This window comes from Drosophila innubila (assembly GCF_004354385.1).
Source record: "Drosophila innubila isolate TH190305 chromosome 3L unlocalized genomic scaffold, UK_Dinn_1.0 0_D_3L, whole genome shotgun sequence".
Taxonomy (NCBI): domain Eukaryota; kingdom Metazoa; phylum Arthropoda; class Insecta; order Diptera; family Drosophilidae; genus Drosophila; species Drosophila innubila.
Window position 1 is genome coordinate 20,285,387 of NW_022995376.1, and position 23,622 is coordinate 20,309,008.

At 40.9% G+C, this 23,622-nt stretch overlaps 4 protein-coding genes across 16 annotated transcripts in view; 3 read left to right on the plus strand and 1 right to left on the minus strand.

Moving 5' to 3' along the window:
• The window catches only part of LOC117786238 (uro-adherence factor A), a 112,257-nt gene extending 105,430 nt beyond the window's left edge, over positions 1-6,827 (plus strand). For all 5 annotated transcript variants that reach the window (XM_034624372.1, XM_034624374.1, XM_034624373.1 and 2 more), the window contains 5 exons: positions 2,354-5,082; positions 5,168-5,296; positions 5,559-5,994; positions 6,062-6,199; positions 6,269-6,827. In XM_034624372.1, coding sequence (XP_034480263.1) covers positions 2,354-5,082; positions 5,168-5,296; positions 5,559-5,994; positions 6,062-6,199; positions 6,269-6,417 — 3,581 coding nt within the window. In that variant the 3' untranslated portion in view covers positions 6,418-6,827. The remainder of the gene's footprint in view (positions 1-2,353; positions 5,083-5,167; positions 5,297-5,558; positions 5,995-6,061; positions 6,200-6,268) is intronic.
• A 990-nt stretch (positions 6,828-7,817) lies between these two features.
• Positions 7,818-10,111, minus strand: LOC117786241. Of its 2 annotated transcripts, none has more exons than XM_034624378.1 (4): positions 9,856-10,111; positions 9,176-9,423; positions 8,542-9,092; positions 7,818-8,475 (listed from the first exon to the last, which is right to left on the minus strand). In XM_034624378.1, exons 2-4 carry the CDS (start codon positions 9,405-9,407, stop codon positions 8,149-8,151), a joined length of 1,110 nt encoding a protein of 369 aa, XP_034480269.1. In that variant the 5' UTR covers positions 9,408-9,423; positions 9,856-10,111; the 3' UTR covers positions 7,818-8,148. The 2 variants fall into 2 exon arrangements, with proteins under 2 accessions (XP_034480269.1, XP_034480270.1); XM_034624379.1 differs by having other exon boundaries at positions 9,852-10,111.
• An 855-nt stretch (positions 10,112-10,966) lies between these two features.
• LOC117786240 (flocculation protein FLO11) lies at positions 10,967-18,511 on the plus strand. The gene is made up of 2 exons (XM_034624377.1): positions 10,967-11,239; positions 15,271-18,511. The coding sequence occupies exons 1-2, from the start codon at positions 11,071-11,073 to the stop codon at positions 18,216-18,218; spliced, it is 3,117 nt and encodes a 1,038-aa protein (XP_034480268.1). The 5' UTR covers positions 10,967-11,070; the 3' UTR covers positions 18,219-18,511.
• A 461-nt stretch (positions 18,512-18,972) lies between these two features.
• LOC117786244 (serine-aspartate repeat-containing protein I) lies at positions 18,973-19,890 on the plus strand. 8 transcript variants are annotated; one of them, XM_034624383.1, is made up of 5 exons: positions 18,975-19,283; positions 19,336-19,407; positions 19,460-19,528; positions 19,590-19,649; positions 19,708-19,890. In XM_034624383.1, the coding sequence occupies exons 1-5, from the start codon at positions 19,007-19,009 to the stop codon at positions 19,764-19,766; spliced, it is 537 nt and encodes a 178-aa protein (XP_034480274.1). In that variant the 5' UTR covers positions 18,975-19,006; the 3' UTR covers positions 19,767-19,890. The 8 variants fall into 8 exon arrangements, with proteins under 8 accessions (XP_034480278.1, XP_034480280.1, XP_034480276.1 ...); XM_034624384.1 differs by having other exon boundaries at positions 18,976-19,283; positions 19,711-19,880; XM_034624387.1 differs by lacking the exon at positions 19,336-19,407 and having other exon boundaries at positions 18,973-19,283.
• Positions 19,891-23,622: the final 3,732 nt, after the last annotated feature.

The window sequence follows — 23,622 nt, forward strand, 5'->3', positions numbered from 1 at the left end:
ATTAGATTAGAATCAAAAGCCAACAAAATATGCATATTTAAACAAGACTTCAGGCCGAAACAAATAGCCAAAACAACTTGCTAAATACCAAGGGGCGCCTCATGTTACACTTGAGACGTGGCAAGATTAATCGCTGCCACAACAACAACAGACTCTAGAGGGTAGAGTGTAGGGTTCGCTGAAGTTCAGTTAATAATAATCTTTCCCCCTTCGTATTTCACTAATTTGATTAATTAAGCATGGAGAATCTGTAAATTAAAAATTAAATTGATGGCGCCTAAAGCTTTATAATAATTTGTAATTATACAATTAACTTAGACAATAGGACTGTTCTATGCGATTCTCATTGACAGACATACACAGAAAAATGTAGAGAGGTGTCATCTGAATAAATATATTCAGTTGAACTGATTCATAGATACTCATGACGTCGTTGTCTGAATAGACTTTGTGTCCACTGTTGCTGAATCACTTTTATGATGGGCTACTCATACTCATATCTTACGTATTAAAGTATGTTATATTTATAGATAATGTCCAATCGATGATCGAATATTTATTTTGACTTGCCTTATCGATCAACCACTGAGTAATAAATTCCAATTCATTGAAATGCTGACGAAAGCTCTTAACTCTCTCTTCAAGGTCTTTCTGGCCGGCGACATGCTTCAAACATGGGCAAACACTTCTAGGTCTATAACCAGCACGTCCGTCATTTAGTAACGCCCTTGTGGGTCGCTTCGGTGGATTTACATTCACAATTACATTGAGCTTTCGCCAACTCTTTCTTGGCATTTTTTAAAATTATTTTTGCAAATGCGGCTTTAAATTGAATTTATATACATATATATTCTGGCCCTACTTTTTATTAAACAACAATTCCCTAAAGTTCATTAACATTTCTTTAAGCTAATCAAAAAAGAACCACACAGCATTTTTTTTTTCTCTCCTTTTATTCTTTTAAATAAAAATGCTAATCTTTACATAAATGTACACAGCATATTTCGATGATTCGTGGGCGTTTTCCATTTCCATTCCTCCGTTTTATCTATTTCGATTTGAAGGAATCTAATTTCAATTAAAGCCAAACAAAGAAATTGCCGTAAAAATTTAATCGCTCATTATAAACTTGATTTTTGCCATAAAGTAAACAATATCAAGCATAAATAAGCTGCCGGGGTTCAGCTTGGGTTCAACTCCCCCAACGATTGACCCCAATTCAAAAATCTGTCCCTTTTTCTATTCTCCGCTTTATTGGCGAAACTTTCGCTTTAACCCCAAAAGTAAAAAAATGTTATAACCCTTTGTTTTTGTTAATCTTTGCATCTCTTCTGGTATTATTATGACTACATACATATTATTATTCGAGACATTTTGTCAACTTGGCTGGAGACCACAATAATTTGTTGTTGCGGTTCTTAATTGCTCTGCGGCTCAGCTCTGTGGTTAACGCATAATGAAAACTGTTTCGCATCATTTCTGTTTCTTTTTTTTTTTTTGTGAGCGAAAGTTTTTGGATTTTAGTTTCGTTTTTCGACTCACGAATAATTATAGTCTTTAGTCTAATACCACTACTTTTGGTTAATAGACAAACGTTAGAAATTGTTTTTTAAAATGTTTCTTTCTTTATTCTTTTTGGCTAAATTCCCGCACAGCTTACGACTCCAACTCTTATTACCTCTGAAAGCAACAACAAGGAAATATAACCATAATAACCTTTCCATTTTTTGTTGAGTTTTTGGCTTTAATATACCTTCATTCCTTCGTTGAATCGACCTTCCTTTATTATTTATAATCTACCCTTGAGCATGAAACAATTTTATCCCATTTAATTACTCAAATTGGTCTATATTAATACACAGATATAGATATACTATCGCTGAATCGTTATTCTTTTATAAACATCGTTATAAAAATGTCTCAAAAATTTAAGTTTGTTTCGGCTTGAACGATTTAAATTTTAATCTATTATTCGTTTACATTTCATATAAAATTATTTGATAATCGACATCTTTATATTTATTGATTCTTTATCAATTCACTACATTATTTTCAATATATTCTCTATTTTTATTTGACTCGTATTTAAATTAATCGACTTATTTTTTCGTCGAATCCAAATTTTCTATATTAATATATCAATTGGTGTATTACTTAAACTTTTGTTGCTATTTTGACATTTTTGAAACGTTTTCATATGCATCTATTGATTCATTATCGATTTATCGACCTATCGAACTAGGTACATCCCGCATAAGTCTCGTTATTTGTTATTCCACATGTTGCTCCTTTTGTGTCTTGCTAACCAACACCTCTCCCATCTCTCTCTCCCTCTGTCTCTTACCTTTTACAGATCTTGGTACCCTAAACAACCACAACAACAACAACAACAACAGCAACAGCACAATCGTTAATGCAACAACAGTAACAACTGGAATTAATAGCAAGAAGAGCTTCTCAGCCCCGACAACGAGCACGACATCGACGAAGACTTCGAATCCGACCTCAAATCCAACTTTGAGCTTGCAGCAGAAGCACAACAACAAAATGGAGCTGCTGAGCAGCCCAACAACAACAGGTACAGCAACAGCAACAACAGCAGGAACAGCAACAACAGCAACAGGTGTAAATCATCATCAGACAACAAAGCAGCTGCTAGTACAGGATTATCTTAACTACGCCTCCCCGCCAACATATTCCCGTCTTCCCCCCGATGGCCATGAGTTTCCTCCCAACTTCAGTGAGCCTTTGATTATGCATCCCTCGCAGTCGCATCCCTTGCTCCTCAAGGCAGGCAACAAATCGGAGCTTGGCTTCGAGAACAACCACAACAACAACAACAAATTGGAGACTGCTCCGCCATTGCCCAAAACAGGACCTCCTCCAACAGTGCCTAGGAAGGTTTATCGCCAGGATTTGGTCATCAATGTGGAGGATGCACGTCATGCGTCACGTGCAATGGACATGACAACAGCAACAGCGCCATCTAGTGGCCGTGATTACAAACGTTCCTCGAGCGCCAATGCGCCACGTAAACCGAGCGATTGGCGCAAGGATGAAAAGTCGGAGAAATCGGTGCGCGACAAGATTGCCATGTTCTCCTCCAGCAACGAACTGGACACCATTGCACCGCCCACGCCCACTCCCACTGTCTCCGCCTCCGCATCGAGCTTCTCCCGCAAGCCGCTCAACATGAGCAGCGAGAATCTGCTGGAAGCCGCCTCCTCAACGCCACCGCCGTCGCTGAAGACGCGTGCGATGAGCGTGGAGAATCTGAATGATGCACAGCGTCAGTATCAGCTGGCCAAGCAGTTGCCACAGTTGCATGTCGCCGATTCCATGTACTCGCTGCATACACTGACCACGCCCACTAGCAATTACAGTTACGCCTCCCTGCCGCGCCGCACTCATGGAATGGCGTCCGCCTCCGCCTCTGCCTCGGCTGTGGAGCGTCGCATCAGTTTCTCGGGCGAGGGTGATGCGGCGACTCGGAAGGCGGCCATTACCAACATTTTGGAGCAGAGGCGTCGCAGTCTGTCCAAGCTGCGTGGCTTAGTCATTCCGGAGAGACCGCAGCTGCTGGAGCCCATTTTGGACTTGCCGGAGATTAAAAGCCAGGTGAAGGCGGCCAGTGGTGAAGATTCCACAGACAGCGGCCTGGGCGAGACACGCCCCCTCAGGCACACCATCAGCAACAGCACCAACAACAACAACAACACCTTTAACATTAACCACAACAACAACATTAGCAGCTATCGCAGCATCTTCTCGACAACTCAACGTCGTCCCTTGGAGTCACAGCTGTCGCAGCCGCCGGCAAAGCCGCCGCGCACTTCCCTCGTCAGCCCTGTGACCACGCCCAGCCGCCCAAATCTTGCCCAGCCCCTGTCGCAGTCGCAGTCGCAGTCCCTGTCGCAGCCGCAGTCACAATCACAGTTTCTGGGGGATCAGGAGAGCGATACGGACTCGGTGTTCTCGAGTACGGCACGTGTGCCGACGCCGCCGGAGAAGTTTGCGTTGACGCGAACTCTCAGCTCGGAGACAAACACATCGATAGCCAGCTCCAACACCTCCACATTGACGTCGGGCTCCTCGGCGGGCTCCCAGGCCAGCTGCAGTTCCCTGGGCAGCACACCCACCGTTGACCTCACCCGACGTGTCCTCAAGTGCCAGCTTAATGGCTCCGGCAATGCTAACGGAAGTGAATTGACCTTGACCAACAGGAAGAGTATCCTTGCCTCGGCCAAGTGTCGCAGCGCCAAGAGTCGTGGACAGGACAACAACAATGACAATGACAACGATAGCACCGATGGAGAAGCCTGCGTCCTCAATGGACGTCGCATTAAGTCGACCTACAAATCGCAGCAACAACAGTTGCAGCATCATCAACTCCAGGTGAAACAGCTGGTGGTGGATAAGCTGATCAATGTGGCTGCCTATGTGGAGCTGACCTCGGATACGGATGACAGCAGCCGGAGATCGGATACGCCGGCCAAGATCAGTGCCATGTTCATTGATGAGGAGCGCAAGGCGAGCTTCAAGGCGGATCCCACGCAACGGGCCAAGCTGCAATTGGTCCAGGCCAAGCCAGTGATCAGCCCGTTGGCCCAACGCACCCAAACGCCAAAGTTGGCCAGCAGCACCGCCAACAAGTCGCAGACCACCGCCGAGTTGCGTGAGAAATTCGAACGGACCGCTGCCGCTGCCGCCGCTGCAGCTGCTGCGGCACAAACTCCACCCGTGCACAAGGCAATTGCCACAGTTGTGACAGTTGCCACAAAGCCGCATCATGAACGCTTTAGTTCATTAGATTCGCTGGCTTCCAGCTCATCGGGTGTTAGTTCCACCACACAGAATGTGAGCACCACACAGGAGACGGCCACGGAATTTGGAAGCTTCTCATCGCTGGGCAGCAATCAGAGCTTGATAACCGCACAGGATGTTCAGCAGATTGTCGAGGAGGCAGATCCACCATTAAAGACGCCCGAGGCATTCATAATTGTGCTGCAGCGGGATACGCCGGAGAGCAGTATTGGCATCACCCTCGCCGGTGGCTCCGACTACGAGGCTAAAGAGATAACCGTAAGATTCAATCAATTCCCAATCAAGTAGTAGACTTATCTCCCTCTCTCTCTCTCTCTCTCTCTCTCACCCTCTCTCTTTGTAGATCCACAAAATCTTGAGCAACACGCCAGCTGCCAAAGATGGTCGCTTGAAGAAGGGCGATCGCATTCTGGCCGTCAATGGCATGAGCATGCGCGGATTAACCCATCGGGAGTCCATCAGCGTGCTAAAGGTGAGTCCTTTATATGGATGTTAGGCAAAAAAATTGACTAATAAAGTTGTAGTCATTGCCCCGATTAAAAGATACCCGTTATTTAGTTTACAGAAATAGATAATATTATCTGAGTTTTAAACTCCAACAGTTTATAAAGTACTACATACTTTCAGGCGCTTGCGTTGTTCAACAACTTAAAACAGGCATTCTGCAGTGCTCCACCCAAATTTGGCTCTCATACTCACACACTCTCTCTCTTTCTCTCTCTATTTATCTCTAGACACCCCGTCCTGAGGTTGTCCTCGTTGTCACACGCTCCGAGTCGCTCATTATCAAACCACTGAACAAGAAACGCTCCTCGCTCGGCTCACTCAGTTCGCTGAATGAGAAGCCCACGGAGTTGGATTACGAACGCAAGCGCAATTATCACAAGGCATCACGTTCCCTCGATCTGGATCTGGACATTGTGTCCAATGAGGGCGGTGGCGCCACAGTGGCCAGCATTCCAAGCACACCCAGTACGGGCACCAGCAGTCCCCAACAACCTGCGAGTCTGTTGGATGAGGGGAACAGCAATGATGCGGAGGCCACCATAGCGGGCATCCGTGCCAGACGTCAACTGTCTCGCGGAGATGCCGCCAAGCTGAGCACCAGTGAGCTGCTGGAGCGTGCTGCAGAGGCACGTCATGCCATTGCTGCTGAAATACGTGCTCAAGGTAAGAGTTACCACTTGAAGATCTTCATGTTTCTTCATATTTAAGCATTTGAATTCTTCTTCTTTAGCGGAGGATGCTGCTTCAGGAGGCGGTGCACGCTCTGTGGAAATTGTCAAGGACAGCTGTGGATTGGGCTTCTCCATCGAGGGAGGTTTTGACTCGCCAATGGGCAATCGTCCGCTGATTGTTAAGAAGGTTTTTATGGGTAAGTTGGAATACCTCTTTACCACCATTCTATCTAACATTCCCACTAATCCCGCTCTCTGCTCCTCAGGCGGCGCTGCCCAGAAGACCAATCAGGTGCGAAATGGCGATGAGATCCTCAGCATCAATGGTGCATCCACGGCGCGCATGACAAGAGTCGATGCCTGGAACTACATGAAACAGTTGCCTCTGGGTCCGGTCAAGATTTTATTTGCCTGAAGCTAACAAAGATCATGATGAAGATGAAGATAATGCTGATATAGAATGCGCCACAATTTGTTAGATTTAAGCTAAATGAGAAAAAAAAAATGAAAGAAATGTTGCAAGGTTTTATTTTTGCATTTAGAAAACGATCTATACAATTTTGATCTTAATCGTAACAAGTAATCGTAATCAACATATATTTAAATAATTTAAAGTGCAATTGCTTAAACTTTTATCATTTGATGCGGTCGCATTTACCACCGCCCTAAAAATCTTATATATATATATACAAATATCAATGAATGTACATAAATATTCTTATATCTTAACTAATTTACATTATTTAAAACATGAAACATGATGCGAAGAAAATTCAGATTTCCTTATAAATAATATTGGTATACAATTTCTAAATATATCCAGAAGAAAATGGGAAAAAAGAAAATACAACATTTGATGCATTTTATGCCATAAATTATGCGGGAACAATATACATACATATATATTATTCTTAATAATTATAACATATATTATTTAAACCACAACAAAATCAATGTTTACGTTTACAAAAGTATTTGCTAAAAAATATTATATATATATATATATACTATACTTGTATGTATGAACCTTACATAATAAACAAATTATACAATATTTAAACAAAGTATTGATATTTGCTTGTTTGAAAGTTCTTTGGGTATTGAAGAGATGCTTCCACGAAGTCAGAGATGCTTGAAATGACAGGGAAAATCGATAAGAGCGGAAAATCGATAACAAGTCACGTGGGCCAATAGACTCTATTAAAATTTAAAAATATTCTTATTCTGGGCTTCAGTAAAAAGCACCAAATCTGGCATTAAATCATAGAATAAGAATATTTTTAAATATTGTTAATAAACCATTTGGATCAAAAGATATTCAACTAAACTTTACTTTTTTTATTTTTATTTAAAAGTTATTGAATAACTTTTATTTGTGACTTTTAAAATAAAAAATAACTCTTATTTTAAAACTTTATTGAAAAAGAAGAATAAGTTTTATTTTTCAACTTTTCAATAAAAATTGTTATATATTTATTATTTTGCACTTTGTTAATAAAAATCAAAAATAAGAATTAAAAATGATTATTATCATTTTTTATCGGATATAGAAGATTTTAGCTGAGATCGCTAATTACGACAAAAATAAGAAATTTTGGTGTATTGCATGTTATCCTAAAATATTTTTATCATATTGATTTATTTAATTAAAATTTGCCAACATAACTCTTATTTACGGTGCCTTTTAACTAAACCAAGCAATTCTAACACAGCCTAAAAGTATGCAAGAATTTATTCTCAAAAAAGACTTCTATTCAAACCGCTTGCAACTCATATTTTCCCCACTTTAAATTAAGTTTGATAAAATGCGGATTATTAATTTTGTTTGCTGTTTGCTTTATTGAAAATGGATAATCCCCGTGGGTCAAAGACATCCTTTTTATTGAAAGAGGACAGCAGTTTATCATATACCAAGGCGATTTCGGTATATTTGTTGTCCTGAACCGGGCTCAGTCAAGCCGTTGCTTAATCGTAGTTATAAAGGTAAGTAGAATCTAATGTAAATATAACTCTTTCAACATCATAACGTCTTATAGTTAGTGGTAAGTGAAATTACTGTACATCGTAAATTCGGATAGATTAACACAACTGCATTTAGCTGTGGCCGTCTTTGGGCAATTGTTGGATTGGACTTTAATAACTCCACTTAGAGATCTTTGGCAGGTCGTGGGGCCAGCTTGGGCAGCTGTAAGGCTCCCGTTCGGGCCAACAGACCCAAGTGCTGCAGAGATGTGGGCGAGGGATTTGCTGCCATCTGTCCGTTAACTTGCGGTTGACTGCTGGCCCGGTCGCGCTCATCAAAAATATCGCCGAGCAGCTCGTAAACGCGACGCTTAAAGTACAGTTTCTGATGGAAGTTCATGTGATTCATTTCCGGACGCAGTCCCTGCAAAAAGGCATCATCAAAGTCGATAGCCGGAGGCTTGATATCCGCAGCAGTCACGGAATTTGTGTCCACGTTATTAGCAACAGGCTGCAGAGAATGAAGCTATCTTTAGTATGTGGCATGTGACATTGCGAGTTGCATTCATTTGCTTACCTCATTCGGTGTCGTCACTTCGGCCACCATGCGTCGTCGCTTCTTGGGCGGAATGGGGCAGGCACGTGGCATGGGTGGCATGGAATTAGCCGGCAACACATTTGTTGTTGGTGGCTTCTGCTCGTCGCTAGCATCGTCGCTCTGGGAGGCCAACTCGGATTCGGGCTTCTCCTTCGTCTGACTGACAACACTCTGCGCATGCTCGTGAGTCACCCACTCGGAGCTGTCGCTGCTGTTGTCATTTTCCTGCTCCTGCTCATCGCTGCTCATCGAGTGCTTTATGTGGACCAGTGCTCCTGGGTGTTCCTCATCATCGTTATCGTTCTCGTTGTCGTCATAATCGTCGTTATCATCGTTATCGCCTTTGCGTATGCTGTCACGTGAACGTCTGCCCTTCACGGGAACAGGCACGCCAGGAGTTATATGTTTCTTCAAGAACTCCAATTCCTCGCTCAGATAATACGGCTTGATGCGATTCGAGCCACGTTGCACATTGATAGATCTTGCAAAGCTGGTGCGAATGTTTCGAAAACGTTCCTTGCAGCTGTCAACTGGAAATCGATAGTCGATGAATGCATACATACATATATACATTTATGTGTCAAATTTAAAAATTATCGAATTGCCCGCTTACCGCCGTCGTTCATTTCCTTGGAAATGGCCTCCCAAGCGCGCTCCACATGCGACTTTCGCATGTACGAGGGATGCGAGCGATCGTACATGCAGGGATGCTTCTCGACCAGACGACAGATCTTCGCATTGATCGTGTGCAGTTCCGGTGTTATTGCCACATAGAATCTGCTCATGCTCACTTTGCTGTTATTGTTGTTGTTGTTAATGCTGCCTGTGCTGCGACGTGTGTTCATTTCGTTGCTGTTGTTGCTATAAAACAAAAACAAAAAACACAAAACTAAACAACAACAACAATTTACTCAAGTCGTTAACTGCGCAGCAACACTGTGTTGTTGTCCAAAGCAAAACTGCAACTTCGTTGCGTCCGTTTCCACAGCAACTGACGCTCTCTCCATCACGTCGGCACACAAACACACACACACACACACATACGAGCAGTCACCCATTTATACACTCACATTCCTACATTCACATAGACGCAAGCCAAAACAAACGGTTGCGCACAGGTGACAAGAGAAACGAGTTCTCATTGCTGCATGTCCAGACGACAAAACGTTTCGGACATTTCTCTCGCCTGTAGGGCGCAACAGCTGTTTGGCGCGTTTTCTATGCAATGCCAGCAACAATTACGTTTATTGCAATTTGCCTGTACTGCTATTGCCCAGCACTACATTCACTTACCTGCAAATTGTTATACTCGTTTATTGCTTTGTGCACTGAATATTTTAATATTTGCAGTTGGTTTAGGTTGCCTTTAGTTGCTGCTGCTACTGCTGCTGCTGTTGTTGATGCTGCTGCTGTTGCGGTGAAATTGCTGTTGTTGAGTTTTGTACACGCACACTCATGCAATTTACTCTTGGCATACACTCTCGCTCTCTCGCTTTCGCTCTCAATCTCCCTCTCTTGACAGCTCTCGCAGCCGGTGTTGCTGTTGAAAAAGCAATGATAACAAAATTGAAAAATACGACAGCAATTGAAAAGCCAACATTTAGCATGTTAGTTTTCAACAACACTTAATAATTAATCTTGAGTTGAATAATATTCAATTTGCAATCGGGTACATAGGTACATACAAATGTATTTACATCATCTGTACGTGCATGCATTCATACTTATACATTGTTATTGTCATAAACAACTTTGCGCCGGCAAAAAATAAAGAAACCAACTCAATTAAAACATGGGCGTCGTCGACAAGCTCTAAATTGGCAAAGGGGTCGCTAAATACTGAGGGAATCAACCCTCGACTTGTTACCAAAACTACACTACGCCAGTGCTCACGCACACATCAACATGTGCGCTCTCAGAGAGCGAGAGATTTTCAGTATTGCCAGCTACAAAGTAGCAGCACAGCAGCGAGTTGGTGAATAAATATCAACTGGCAACGATATTTGATCGGTTGCAGTTATTGTAGAAAATATAATAGTGTTGAGACCCTGGTTTTTCACAGACTAATTTTTATAATTTGAACAGTACTTACCCTATAATAGTTAATCAATAAGCTGCAACAGTTAAAGTTAATTAGTAAGCTTGTGTATTACACTAATTTATGAGTATATACAGTCATAAAATAAAGTATAAGAAGTAGAGCTTTGTTGCACCATTTTATCGACATTAACAATAATAATGCAACCCTCCAGCTTGACCTGCCAATTCAGTTTGTATCACCAACACCAATGCTAGTGTATTTGCCTCTCTGACTACGCCAGCACTCTCTGGCAGCAATCCCGTGTGTGTGTGAATCTGTGTGTCGTTCTCACAACTGTCTCATTCAGTTTTACTTCAGCGACGCGTGTTGGTATCGTGCAACTTTCTCGCCAGTTTCGTGTAGTAAAGTGAAGTTAAAATAAAATTCCCACAAAGTGCTCGTTGGTGTACGTGCCCAGCTGTTGAAAAATGTCAGTGTATGGTTCGCCGAATAGTCCAGCATTTAAATCAAACGTAAAACTATGCCGCGCTATTGAGAAACAATCGATTTTATATGATCCAAATCATGAACATCATAGAAAAAGACTACCATCAGAGAATTGTTGGGACATGGTAGCTGCGGAGACAGGAGTGTCGGGTAAGTAGTGTTGCAAAACGAGGCGTGCGCATTCGCGATTATTGTTATCGGATATCGGCTGTCACTTCTTATCGTTGGCCCCTGCAAACGAGTTGGCAGCGCGTTCAGTGCTGGTAATTGACTTTTATTTGATTTGAATTCGATTTAACGAATTGTAATTTCAAAATTAATATGCGATAATAACAGATAATTAAAACGAAAATAAGCTTCTGCAAAAAACTTTTAAATTAATGTTTACTATTTCTTTTCACCGTAAAATTAAAATATACAATTATAAAAAATTGAATGCAAGTAAGGACGCTATATGATATCCGTTATTCAATTTAGTTGTTCAAGTTATTTTTGAACTTTAAACTTTAACAGAATAAGAACTACTGCATACCTTTAGGCGCTCGCGTCGTTTTAAAACTTAAAACAGCTGTAACTACCGTTATGTTTATTCGATTTTGATCCAATTAAATAGGATACTTGATAATAAATAAAATTAAACGTTCATCCCAAAAAATGGGCTTTTATTTTAAACAGCAAAAATATAGAATAAACTTATTTCATTCAAGATGCAGACGGTAGGCCTTAAAATTTGAAAAATGTTTAAGCAAGTAACTTGAAAATGTTTCTGGAAGAACAAGATTTGAGTTAATGATCAGTTTTAAGGTTTTGGCTCCAGTTGACGTTTCTGTGGAGATGCTCATAACAAAATTGTGTTTAGGGTATCTATAGTCGGGGACTGAAAGATTTAGATATAAAATAATTATGTTTTTGATCTTTAAAGTTCGGTTCATGATTCGGTTCAGAATGCTTACAAACTTGAACCGAACCAGCTCTGTGAGGTTCTGCTAATATTGTCCATCATTATAAAGTCAATAAAGCGCACTAGACCGTATAGCTGGAAAACTATCGATATTGGCACCATTCGATATTTTCGATACTTTGAGATACTTTAATATCGATAGTATCGTTGGCAATATTTTCTACCTAATTCAGATTTTTTCATATATAAATAATATATTATACATTTATACTTAGTAAATATTTATTATTTTGAACTGAATTTGTTGAAAAATTACGTAAGAACTTTTAAATTTAAAAATTAGAATTAGTCAGAGATCAATTCATGTGACTTGTTTTTCTTAACTTAACAACGCAAAGACTTATAAATTTAAAAATTAAATTATTTACATTTTCTCGGCAACTATTGTACATACTATACACATACAATGAGATATTAAACTTACATTTGACTTTGAAATTAATTAAAAATTTCTCCATATTACCAACACCAATAAAAGTTGAACCAAAAGGAATTTTTAATATCAAGTTTATTGTGTTAATAGTGGGATTCCTACAACAGATTCGGATTTGGTTTCGATTTCGTTTAAGCAAATCTGAATCAGTTTCAGAATCGACCCTTTTGCACACTGATTTGATTTTGATTTTGAGAATTTAAAAAAATGGCGGGAAAATACAAATTGATAAATGAAAGTGTAAAATCTGTTTTTCTTGGACCTTTTTTTTTTTAATAGTTTACTTGCAGAATAGTATAATTAGAATAATACTATTTGCTTAAGCTGCAATTATACACATTATTAGCTCCTTTTCGACTTTTTAACCTATTTTCGTGCCTTAGCTTCAAATCTCACAGCTCTTTCTTAGCTGTCATATCCATCTGGGACATCTGTAGTATTTATTCTGCATTAAATATTGAGTTATTTAATCATTAATTCTAAAAATGCAGGAAAATTTCAACATTCGCCATATTAAAATCGCAACAAAATGTAAACAAATACAAGTGCGTCCAAATAATGTTATCGAAATGCATGGTCTCACATATTATCGAAATGAAATCAAAACGAAATCAGCCTCAGAACTGATTTCGTGAAGTCTCTTAGGGCTACCACACTTTCCATATTATTTTATTATTTTGCCTGGCAACCCTACACATTTTGTATGGAGCAGTTCATGATGAAATTAACAAAGTGGAGTACTAACTCACCACAGGCCTCATTTTCGGAGCCAATTTTATTCACCATGATTCGTGGTGAAAAGCGGGTTGTCAAAATTAAAAAAAAAAATTTTTTTTAATTATTTGATTGAGAAAATAGTACACCATGAAAATGCCCAATATATGCAAAATCTGTGGCTCGCTTTCAAACGCAGTAATTCGTGTTCCAACCAAATTCGGTTAGCACAAAAAATATTCATAATCTGCGAACCTTTATACTTCAGAGAACCGACTTGATTCAAATTTGTACAGGAATCGGCCAACCCAGATTCATACGTGTATTTTTTCAGATTGGTTAATATATCTTAAAAGAACAAAAAATTTATTATTGTTTAGAATCGACCGATCATTTCTATGACAGATAAGTATATGATACCAATTTGAACCAAATTAGTTCTGTCAGATTGGTTGAAATATCTCAAAAAACAAATAATGCTTTCGAACTAAAACATCGCTTTTGACCGAGTGATTCTATGTTATACAGTTGACCGATTTAAACCAAACTTGATCAGGATATATTAGATATAGGTAGACATATGCCAGCTTAAAAGACTCACCCCCATTATTTTTAAAGAGTCTCGGTTTTTATTAAACTATTTAAGAAATAAACTTCATCTGCCTTAAATTTTTGGAAATCTGCATTTTGTATACGGGTATATCCACACGGCTGTTGATGCTTAATAAAAATATATATGTACCTTATGGGATCTCCCACGCCTCCTTTTGCCTGTTACATACTTTGTACAAATGTAATATATATATATATATACCCACACAGAGTACTAAAATATATTTACCAACCATTTATTCGACTGCCTCCTATCCAAACAACCTAACTTTATTTATTTATTTATTTTTTAAATATATGTTTTCAGGGACGTTTGTTTATTTTTGAATTGCTACCATGTTTTCTCTTCCCAAAATAACGAATTAAATCTTAAATTATCTTTGCATACCCATTAAAATTACATTTTCCATTTGTATTCCTTAGTACATATTGATGCCCGCGATATGTAGAATGAGCGTATATTTTGTTGTTGTCTACCAGTCACAAAACAAATTTTACGATATAATAATATCAACCATAGTAACATCCCTAAGCATCCTAGAGTTTTTATTTCATACATCTAAAGTGTCCACAAAAATTGCGTGCACGTTTGAATTTTACTATGGATCTGAAAAAAAGGTACAACAGAAATGACAATCCATTGTTTATTAGAGATGCGCGATGTTTACGTCACTTATACTTTAAAGTAGTTTTCACTGCAGTGAGAAAATATCATAACAAACAGTTACAAAATCACGAAGCAAGTAAGTAACAGTGTCAAAATCACTGAGTGATATTTTGTCACTGATAAAACACTGAATGATTTATTGTCACAGAATTTCAGTAAAATAATTAATTAAATTTAAATCGAAAAAGTATAAAAAAAAGTGAATCTTTTACTTTGTTTACAGCCATAGAACTAAACTAACCTCAGCGATATCATCTCACAAGTGTTTTTTTTACAACAACACAATCAGTTGAAAGATATATGTATGTTTTTCTAAGTGACATTTTATATTATAATTTGCAATTATTTTAATTAATATATATGTTTGTAATTAAAAAATTCATAATGTTAAAACTTTGACTCGAAGTAAAACCAAAGGGACGGAATAAATAAAATCTGGTCAAGCTAAATAGTATTTTGTGCCTGAGCCTGTTAATAACAACCTAGGAATGTTGCTTAGGCAATTTGACACGTGCGCTTCGTGTTTACATTTATGGCGCTTATTGAGTTGGGATTAGTGTAAGGATCTATATACGGTCAGATTTTGTGGGTAGTCCGTAGTTTGCTTGTGACATCTGTTGAGTCGTTTGGGTTTTCAGGTATACGAATACAACACCCATTCACCCCATTTACCTGCAACGCATTCTGTCACTTTACCTCTGCTTTTGTATGTACATATATATTCTTCCCTGTTGTCACTTTAACTCTACTGTATGCAACACATATATTTGTCTCTTTCTTTCGCACGCCTACAGTGGATAAATGTAAACGGCGCTGGCGTCAAATCCGTGCAGACTATGCTCGCTGGGTAAATACGGACGAGCAGCGTCATCGCGTCGGGCTGAAGAGGCCCACTTTCTACTTGGCCGAAGAGATGAAGTTTTTGAATCAGCACCTGTGTGTGTCTGATGAAAAGGACCCGTTCGAGCGAGAGCGAGATAGCACGAGCAAAGAGTCGTCGATAGAAAAAGACTATAAAGATAAAGAGAAGGATCACTCCGAGTCATTCGATGATCAACCGTTGTCAAAGCTAAGACAGACAACGAAGACGCAGTCAGAGAGTGAGAGCGATAGCATAAAGGAAAAGGACGAACAGAAGACAAAGGAAGCTGAGAAATCAAAAGAAGTGAAGTCGAAGGGAGCAGAAAAGTTAAAGAATGAAGACAAGTTGAAGGAAACAGAGAATAAGAACAAACTGGAGAATCAGCAAGAAAAGAATTTAGACAGTAAGGAGGAAAAGGAGGAGGAGAAAAAAGTAAAGAATAGCTTGCGCAACAACGAAAAGGATCTGTCGGATGATCGTGGTGCGCCCTCTACCGACAATTCCAAACCGATTACCGTTGCTAGTGCGAACGTCAACGTCAAGAAGCCAGAGTTCTTCATCAAACAGAGCAACAAGGCGTCGCCAAACTGTCTTATTATTGGCAAGAAGCCATCAGAAATGATGCCTGTTGTCGCCGCCGTTTCCTTTGAGCAGATGGCCGACGACTGCTCCGATGAGACGGCAAGCATTGGCGGTGGGCGTCGCCGACGCCGAATGCCAGCTCGGGTCAAGGAGTTGCCCATTCAGAAGGTAACGGAGCAGCGGGTCACACGGCTCCAGCGACGCAAATCGATGTGCATTGGAGCTGCCAACAGTCTGCGCAGCTCGACATCCCCCGTCAAAATGACACCCCTGCCCAGGAGCAGCCTGGCCGCAAGTCCGACTGCGGCAAAAACTCAGGCCAAACCGCCTTCGAAACCGGCGGCACCCAAGCCATCTACTGTTGGCTCCAGGGATGACATCTTTCCGCGTCCGCGTGCTGCAGCTCCGGTGTCCCAGCAACTGGTCCTAGCACGTCGTCCTGCCGCTGCGCCTGGCCAGCAACAGTCGCAGCAGCAGCCAGCGACGCAGTCTTTTCCGGTACGTCAAGTCAATGGCGTTGGTCGTCCACAAGGTCCTGCTCGAGTGGCAGTTAATCCTGCCAAGCGTACCTTTACTGTACCTACGACACTGGCTCCTCGTCCTCCAGCTCCCGCGTCGGTGGATGCCTTGAAGATACCACCTGTGTCGGGACCCTCATCATCGTCTCCTCCTCTGCAGAGACTAGTTTCCTCGAGCAGCACATTAGTCATAAGCACCACCAGCGGTCCCGTGAGCAGCCACAATACTAATACCATCAGCACATCCAGCTCCGGCGTGGTAGCCGTCACAGCTTCCATTACCGCCTCCCCGATTGTGAGCACTACTCCGCCGGTTGTCAAGCGTAGCGACCGATCCACGCAGACGGGGAGTCAGGATATCTGCTCGGATGATTATTTCCTGGACATGGTGCGACCACAGATGCAAGAGATGAACTCGCGGCAGAAAATGCACTTCAAGCAGAAGATCTTTCACGCTTTGATGGAAACATTCGACGATGCCACCGACTTTCCCAACAGTGGAGAAGTCCAGCACTTCAACATCAACACGCCGTCCGGCTTTGAGAACGTCTCGGACCCGGAACTGCGTCTTGTCCGGGAGCTGGTTAGCATGGTAAGCGCTGCCAAGCACTCAACCTTAGGCTCCTCTGCAACTCCAGTTGCAGCTAAAGTCGCGGCCGTTGGGCGCGGGGGCATCCAAAGGGCTCCACAGCGAATTATCAGGCAATTGGCGGCAACTCCGGGAGGAGTTGACGAAGAGAGGGTGTTGCGCATACACCCGGTGGGCAACAACACGAAGGTACTGTCCGGAGGCTATGCCTTACCAGCTTCAATGATGCTCATGCGCAAGGACAGCATCGATAGCAACAGCAGCGCCCGAGCAGTACCGGGCGGAAGTAGAGCCTTTGTGGTGCCCAACAGCAGTCCCAAGACTCCACGAATTGCCGATCCCTTGACCAACTTGTTTGCTACTGGTTCAGGAGGAGCTAGCAAGGCTTCACCAGGTGTCCAGCCAACAGTGACTGCAGGTATCTCCAAGGAGCCCGTTCTGGTGCGTCAAATGGCCAGACGATTCTCGATCTGCGGTGCCGGTGGGCCCACCGCTTCCCTGGCCTCCACCTCTGTCGCTGCCGCCGGCTCCTCGCCGGCAAACAACGTTGCGATGGAAACTCTTAAGCGCCGCCTGGTGAATCCCTCGCAGACAACGGTGCCGCCCCAGCAGCGGGTACGCTACTCCAACAGTCCACAGTCGCAGGCCATTGCTCCGGGCAACAGTCTCCTGGTACGTCAAAGCGCTGCCGTCGCCCAGAAGCAACTGTCACCCACTGGGGGCGTCACCGTTCCACAGAAGACTCCGCAGATTGCCAGCATTCAGGGAGGATCGTTCAACGCCTTCGCCGCGCCCAACTCGATGCGTGGGAACAACTCGAGCGGTTGCACGATCTCCACACCGCCACTAAAGCGTGGCATGGTCATTGCCAATGTAAAGAGCAGCTCCCAGCAGAGATCAACCGTCTCGGCGGTTCGTCCTGCCCAACCAACTGGCTCGTCCCTTCTGCAGGGCAAATCGACCTCAGCTCCCAATGTGGCCAATCTTCTAGCCGACTCTCGTCCCCAAAACCCGGCTCAAACCCAATCCAAAACTCCATCCATATCCAAATCCCAGCCAGTCAGCTCTGCTGCGAATAATGAGCACGAGGAAACGGAAATGGCGGGCGTCATTGCAGCCGATTACTTTGACATGAGTCGTCTCAAGCGTGAGCCCCAGGACACCATGGATGATGACATATTGGGCATGTAGTCCCTTTCAAGAAAATGACCACTACTAAAAAGTTCTATGGAATTTCGAAATCTGTTTTTGTAGGTTTTAAGCACTAAAATGATAAATCTTCGAATTTTTATCAAATCAATTGATATATTTTTTTTTTATTAAATTGTAGAAATACACACACACATACACACAGATACATTTATTCATGTTAATGTTTATTCAGCTTTGAATATTGATTAATTTTCGTCATTGAAGACAGAAAAATTACTATTTAGTTTGTAAAAGTTTTCCATATTATTCAAATAAAATTTGTAGTTCTTAAATTTGACAAATTTTTTCTTGGGTTTTTGGTTTATTTCAGTGGAAATCTAATGTGTTATACCCTGCCTTTTGATGTAAATTATCACTGAGCACAAGGTATAATAAAAAGGTAGTATCTATCTATTAATAACTGCACTTCGTTTCTTAAAAGGAAATTTAATATTGAGTGGAAGAGAAGAGGAGGTAAACACAATTTCAAGAGTTCACATCCATAAGAATATCTTTTGATTTCCACCCCTTTAACACTTCAAGGCTTATCAGCTCTATGAACTAAGTATTTATTATACAAAACAACTATTGAGATCGGGTAAAATACTCGACAAAATTTATATTTATATAGCATGTAGATTTGCCATTTTTACTTCGGACTGGGGAAGAATCTTATCTGCAGAGCACTCGTCGGTGGCTTGTAAATTAAATGATAATTGATAAGGGCTGCCTATAAAAGCGCATTGCCAATGTGTGCGCATGTTTAGTGAACTCCAAGACAGTCTACAATGAAATACCTAGCAATTATCGCAATTCTTCTGCCCCTCGTCTACGGTGCTGCGGTGCCAAGGACCCAGCAGGACAATGTCGATCTGATTCCCGACATGTCCACAATCGAGGATGGTAAGGATGTTATTCAGGTGCCAGATATGTCTGTGGCCAGCGATGCCGATGATGCGACACCCCGTAATGCCGAGGCTCCACTCTTCCAAGTTGACGGTGCTGAACCCCAGGAGATTGCTGTGCCAGACATGTCCGTTGCCGTCGATGCCGAGGATAATGAGAGTAAGTTCCGATTTCTCTAGGATCGTTCCCTTTTAAATCACGATTCCAATAGCTGCTGAGATCAATGCTGACGCCGATCTGGTTCCCGACATGTCCGTTGCCGTCGATGCCGAGGATAATGAGAGTAAGCTCCGATTTCTCTAGTATCGCTCCCTTTTAATTTTCGATTCCATTAGCTGCTCAGTTCAATGCTGACGCCGATCTGGTTCCCGACATGTCCGTTCTCGCTGATGCTCAGGATGAGGGTAAGTTCTTCCTCTCTCTCTTTCCTTGCTCCCTTTTTTATTCCCGCCCCTCCCCAAACAGTTGATGCCGATGCCGATCTGATTCCCGACATGTCCGTTGTCGTCGATGCTCAGGATGAGGGTAAGTTCCCCCTCTCCCTCTCTTCCTTTGCACCCTTTCTTATTCCCTCCACCCTCAGTAGCTGATGCCGATGCTGATCTGATTCCCGACATGTCCGTGGCCAGCGATGCCGAGTAAACCATGTGATTAACTCTACTTATAACAAAAACTCCTCTCCTAATTATAGCTACGTATATGTGTATTGTATTTTTTAAGTTTTTTATCAGCAGCAATAATAAATTATAAAGGCTATTTGAAAAAAGTTCGAATTCATTTCATTATCTTCTGATTTATTCAATTCCCTCATATCAGTATAAAGGCTTTGAGAATTTTGTTATTTATTTTGTTTGTTAGATTAATCAAGTGTAATTTATTGTCAATTTCCAGCAATTATCTAGTAAAGGCATGTGTGCGATTTAATTAAAAATACTCTAAGTAGAACTTTCGATCAATGGAAAATGGGGAAAATATGTGCAATCTGAGAAAATATATTAAATCAAAAAAAGATTTTAACTAATCTTTCTACAAGTCTCAATTATAAATTCCCCAATTCATTCATTAGTTGTGTCGGTTGATTTCGACGTTCATTTATTATTTTCAGATTTTGACAATAAGTTTGAGCACTATCACATAAAAATAATAACAATACGTAATCTCTTACGTTTTATATTTTTGCCGATTTAGTCGATTTTTTTTTTAAACCTTTGTTGTAGAAATGTACATCAAATTTTTACTTACTTAATGAAACATCTTAAATATGCGTAATTTAATACTATCAAAAAAATAATTATTGTAAACAAATCTTATTTTACTAATAGTTTTCCTTTTAATAGTTTTAATATTGTTGAACTTATTCCAACTTACGTACATTAGGTCTTTTCTAATAAATAAAATTACAGCGACAATAACAAAATTGTTCTGCATTTAAGCAGACAATAACATTACTCTCAGTTCATGTCGAGACCAAAAAACTGATTAGTTCTGCGTCATGGCCGGAGGTTCGTTTAGGTTCCCGTTTAGCAAACAAAATTAGTTTGCTTTTTTCCAATCTATTTTCCCCTATTTTCGTTGTTGTTGTTTTTTTTTTTTGTTGCTCTTTTCCATTCGCTATTGTGTCGCTGGCTATTAATAAAAAGGAATTAACGGCAAAAACCGGACCCACACACAAAGTGCCCCTGATCCCAATGAGGCACATGACCATAAACAACAAGCCACATAGGTTAATGGAAAACGCTTCGCAAGAGGGAAGAGATAGAAGTGGGAGTGGGAGATGGAGGGTAGAGAGAAGAGGAGAGTGGCATACTCTATGCTATGCTTTTGTTGTCGTTGTGATTTTCACACAAAAGCGCTAAAGCGGCTACTAAATTACGTGCTCATGTGTTCTATCTAGTTCAGAGGCAACCGCTAAAGCAACGTGAGACGCGACACGTACCCCGAGCTCCCCTCTTTTGCCCTCTTCACGGCCACCATTGCATCCCCCGCCCACGCTGTCCACCGCACAAAAGACCAAATCGCATTTGGTGCGCTAATGAACCGCAGTAGTGGACCGGGCCAAAACCAGAATTAGACCAGGCCAGACTAGGAGTCGACGTCGACATCGCGTCGGCTCTGGTTCAACTACCTCTTGTCGCATATTTAAACGTAAAAATACCGTTTAAAAAGTGTAACAATACTGTTAACTACAGAATCGGCCCGTGCCACATGGAGGATGGGAGGCGTGGCATGTTGCTGTTGTAACAAAAGCCGCTTGATTAAACAGATTTACTGAGTTACATGTGTGCCTGTTTCTTTTTTTTAAAGGGGATAGAGCAGTTGTTACTCGTGGAACTAATTGTTGAACAATCTTCCAGTTGATATGCGATCTCTTCCAAAGGTTCTTCCCCCTTTTCAATGCAATCTCTCAAATATTCAGCTCTCGATTATGAATGAATAGTAAGTATACCTATAAATTTGTAGATAGCTCTACAAGTACCTAGATAAGCAGGAAAGAAATTTTTTTCTACTTGCCACAAGCTCATTACGTTTAAATTTACAATCGCATATTTCTTGATAAGCCGAGGATCAATAAATTAAATTTTGAATTTGTTTATGAAGCGAATTGTACAAAGATTCATTAAGTACAGTTTTTTGGCTAAATTCTTTTATAATAAAAAAACTTAAATAGTTGAAAGGAGTTGAGTAACTATATATTTGCATTTATCCTAACTTATTCTTTAGGTTCAACTTTTAGATCTCAAAGCAAGACAGCTATTAATACAGTTTCCACTTAAGTTTAGCCCACAAAAAATTCGTTTTAATAAAATACACACAAATAATTGCCAACTGCTTTTTCTGCAGACAGTGCAAACTTTGGCCTAAATGCTATTGTGCGTTTTCGCCTTGTCTGTGTGTGTGTGCTTTTAGTTATTGACTTTATACTTATTTCTTTATATTCGTGTCCGGCAAAAAAAAGTTTTACAGAAAGTTAAAAGGTTGAAGTAAAAACGCAGAAAGCAAAACAGAATGAAAAGCAAAGTTTCGTTAGAAACGAAATGTAATTTCTTCAACAGCCGCTGAGAGTCAACTAACAGTGAAGTCAAATAAATGGCGGGATGAAAAGGTTGGCAACTTTACAAATTTCGCTATATTTCGCTAAATATAACTGTAAGAGAGTCGGGAAATACAATTCAAAATAGTGTTATTTTAATTTTTAAAAAACAATAAAAAAGTCAAATTTATAAATATCATATTCAAATAACTTTTTTCTTAACTCAGCAGTGGTATAATAATAACAGTTACTTTGCTTCACTAAAGTTGGCAACACTGATAACCACAAACAAAAGTGCAAGCGACTTGCTGCTCCCCCGACCACTTAAGAAATTCCAAAAGTGAATGAAAGGCGGCAGCGTTGACGCCAGCAGCGAAATAAATGAAAATGCAAAAATGCAAGAAGTTAAAAGTTTTGTAATATGCCAGCGCAGTAAAAGGATCTCAGCGCAGGAAGTGCAAGTGCGGGAGGAGGCGAATTGGAGGGCAAAAAGTACCGTTGCGACAGCTGGAAACCACAAGCTAAGATATCGCAGATTGTGAGAGAGCGCAAATAATGCAAAATGAGAACAATGAAGGAGAGAAACAATTAATGGCGACGTTTGATCCGCTTGTTTGAAAATGTGGAACTTGAAATTTGCACGCGAGCCAGGCTAAACGTGGAACTTATGAAGTGGAACTTGAACGTGCCAAGCTCCACAAGTAACAAGAGTTAATTTCGCGAATCTTACGCTTGTGCTAATGACTTCCTTGTTTGCATATGCCTCTCGATAAGATAATCTGAAAGTGCAACACACAACCAACAACAAGCGCTAAGAATGTGCAGCAAACACGCGATGAAAAACCAGAAGACGAAGCTGAAGAAGAAAACATAGATGACAGCCAACCGGCTTCGATTGCTTCTAGTATGGCCCACTAACAACAGATGGCGCCATCTCACGGAACAACTTAAGATAACAAATGCAAAAGCTTCCAACAAAACAAAACAACAACAACAAAAGCTGCAGGTGACGCGCGAAATTTAAAACTTTTTCGAGGCAGACAAAAATAAAATGTCCAGCTAGGTGTTGAAATTTTTTTTTACTTTTTATAAAGAACGACCGGAAGTCAGAGTGTCAGGTAGAAGAAGCAGAGTGCGGTTAAGTAGAGACATGCCAAAGTGACGCATGACAGTCCAAAGTGCCCAAGCGATTAGTTTAGATGCCAAAAACGACAACACAATCCACAATCCACAACAGGAACTGCAATATCATTCAGACATCTCAACAAGAAAATGGACAAAAAAATAAAATTGACAAACAAATTGCAAGGAGGAAAATGTAATATGAGATTCAAGTGGACAAATATGTGTGTGTGTAGTAGAATAAGGGGTGATTTATGATAGGAAAACAAGGGAAATATGAATGAAATCAAGCAAATTGTCACAGGTTCATTTCATTTTCTTATCATAATAAGAGCAAAAAGGAAG

Excerpts from the sequence above, each read along its gene's own strand:
- LOC117786244 (XM_034624383.1), top strand. The coding sequence starts at position 19,007 with ATGAAATACCTAGCAATTATCGCAATTCTTCTGCCCCTCGTCTACGGT. Across the intron at positions 19,284-19,335 it reads CGATGCCGAGGATAATGAGA|CTGCTGAGATCAATGCTGAC; the intron begins GTAAGTTCCGAT and ends CGATTCCAATAG. Across the intron at positions 19,529-19,589 it reads CGCTGATGCTCAGGATGAGG|TTGATGCCGATGCCGATCTG; the intron begins GTAAGTTCTTCC and ends CTCCCCAAACAG.
- LOC117786241 (XM_034624378.1), bottom strand. The coding sequence starts at position 9,407 with ATGAACACACGTCGCAGCACAGGCAGCATTAACAACAACAACAATAAC. Across the intron at positions 9,093-9,175 it reads CAAGGAAATGAACGACGGCG|TTGACAGCTGCAAGGAACGT; the intron begins GTAAGCGGGCAA and ends ATCGATTTCCAG. Across the intron at positions 8,476-8,541 it reads AAGTGACGACACCGAATGAG|CCTGTTGCTAATAACGTGGA; the intron begins GTAAGCAAATGA and ends CATTCTCTGCAG.
- LOC117786240 (XM_034624377.1), top strand. The coding sequence starts at position 11,071 with ATGTCAGTGTATGGTTCGCCGAATAGTCCAGCATTTAAATCAAACGTA. Across the intron at positions 11,240-15,270 it reads TGCGGAGACAGGAGTGTCGG|TGGATAAATGTAAACGGCGC; the intron begins GTAAGTAGTGTT and ends GCACGCCTACAG.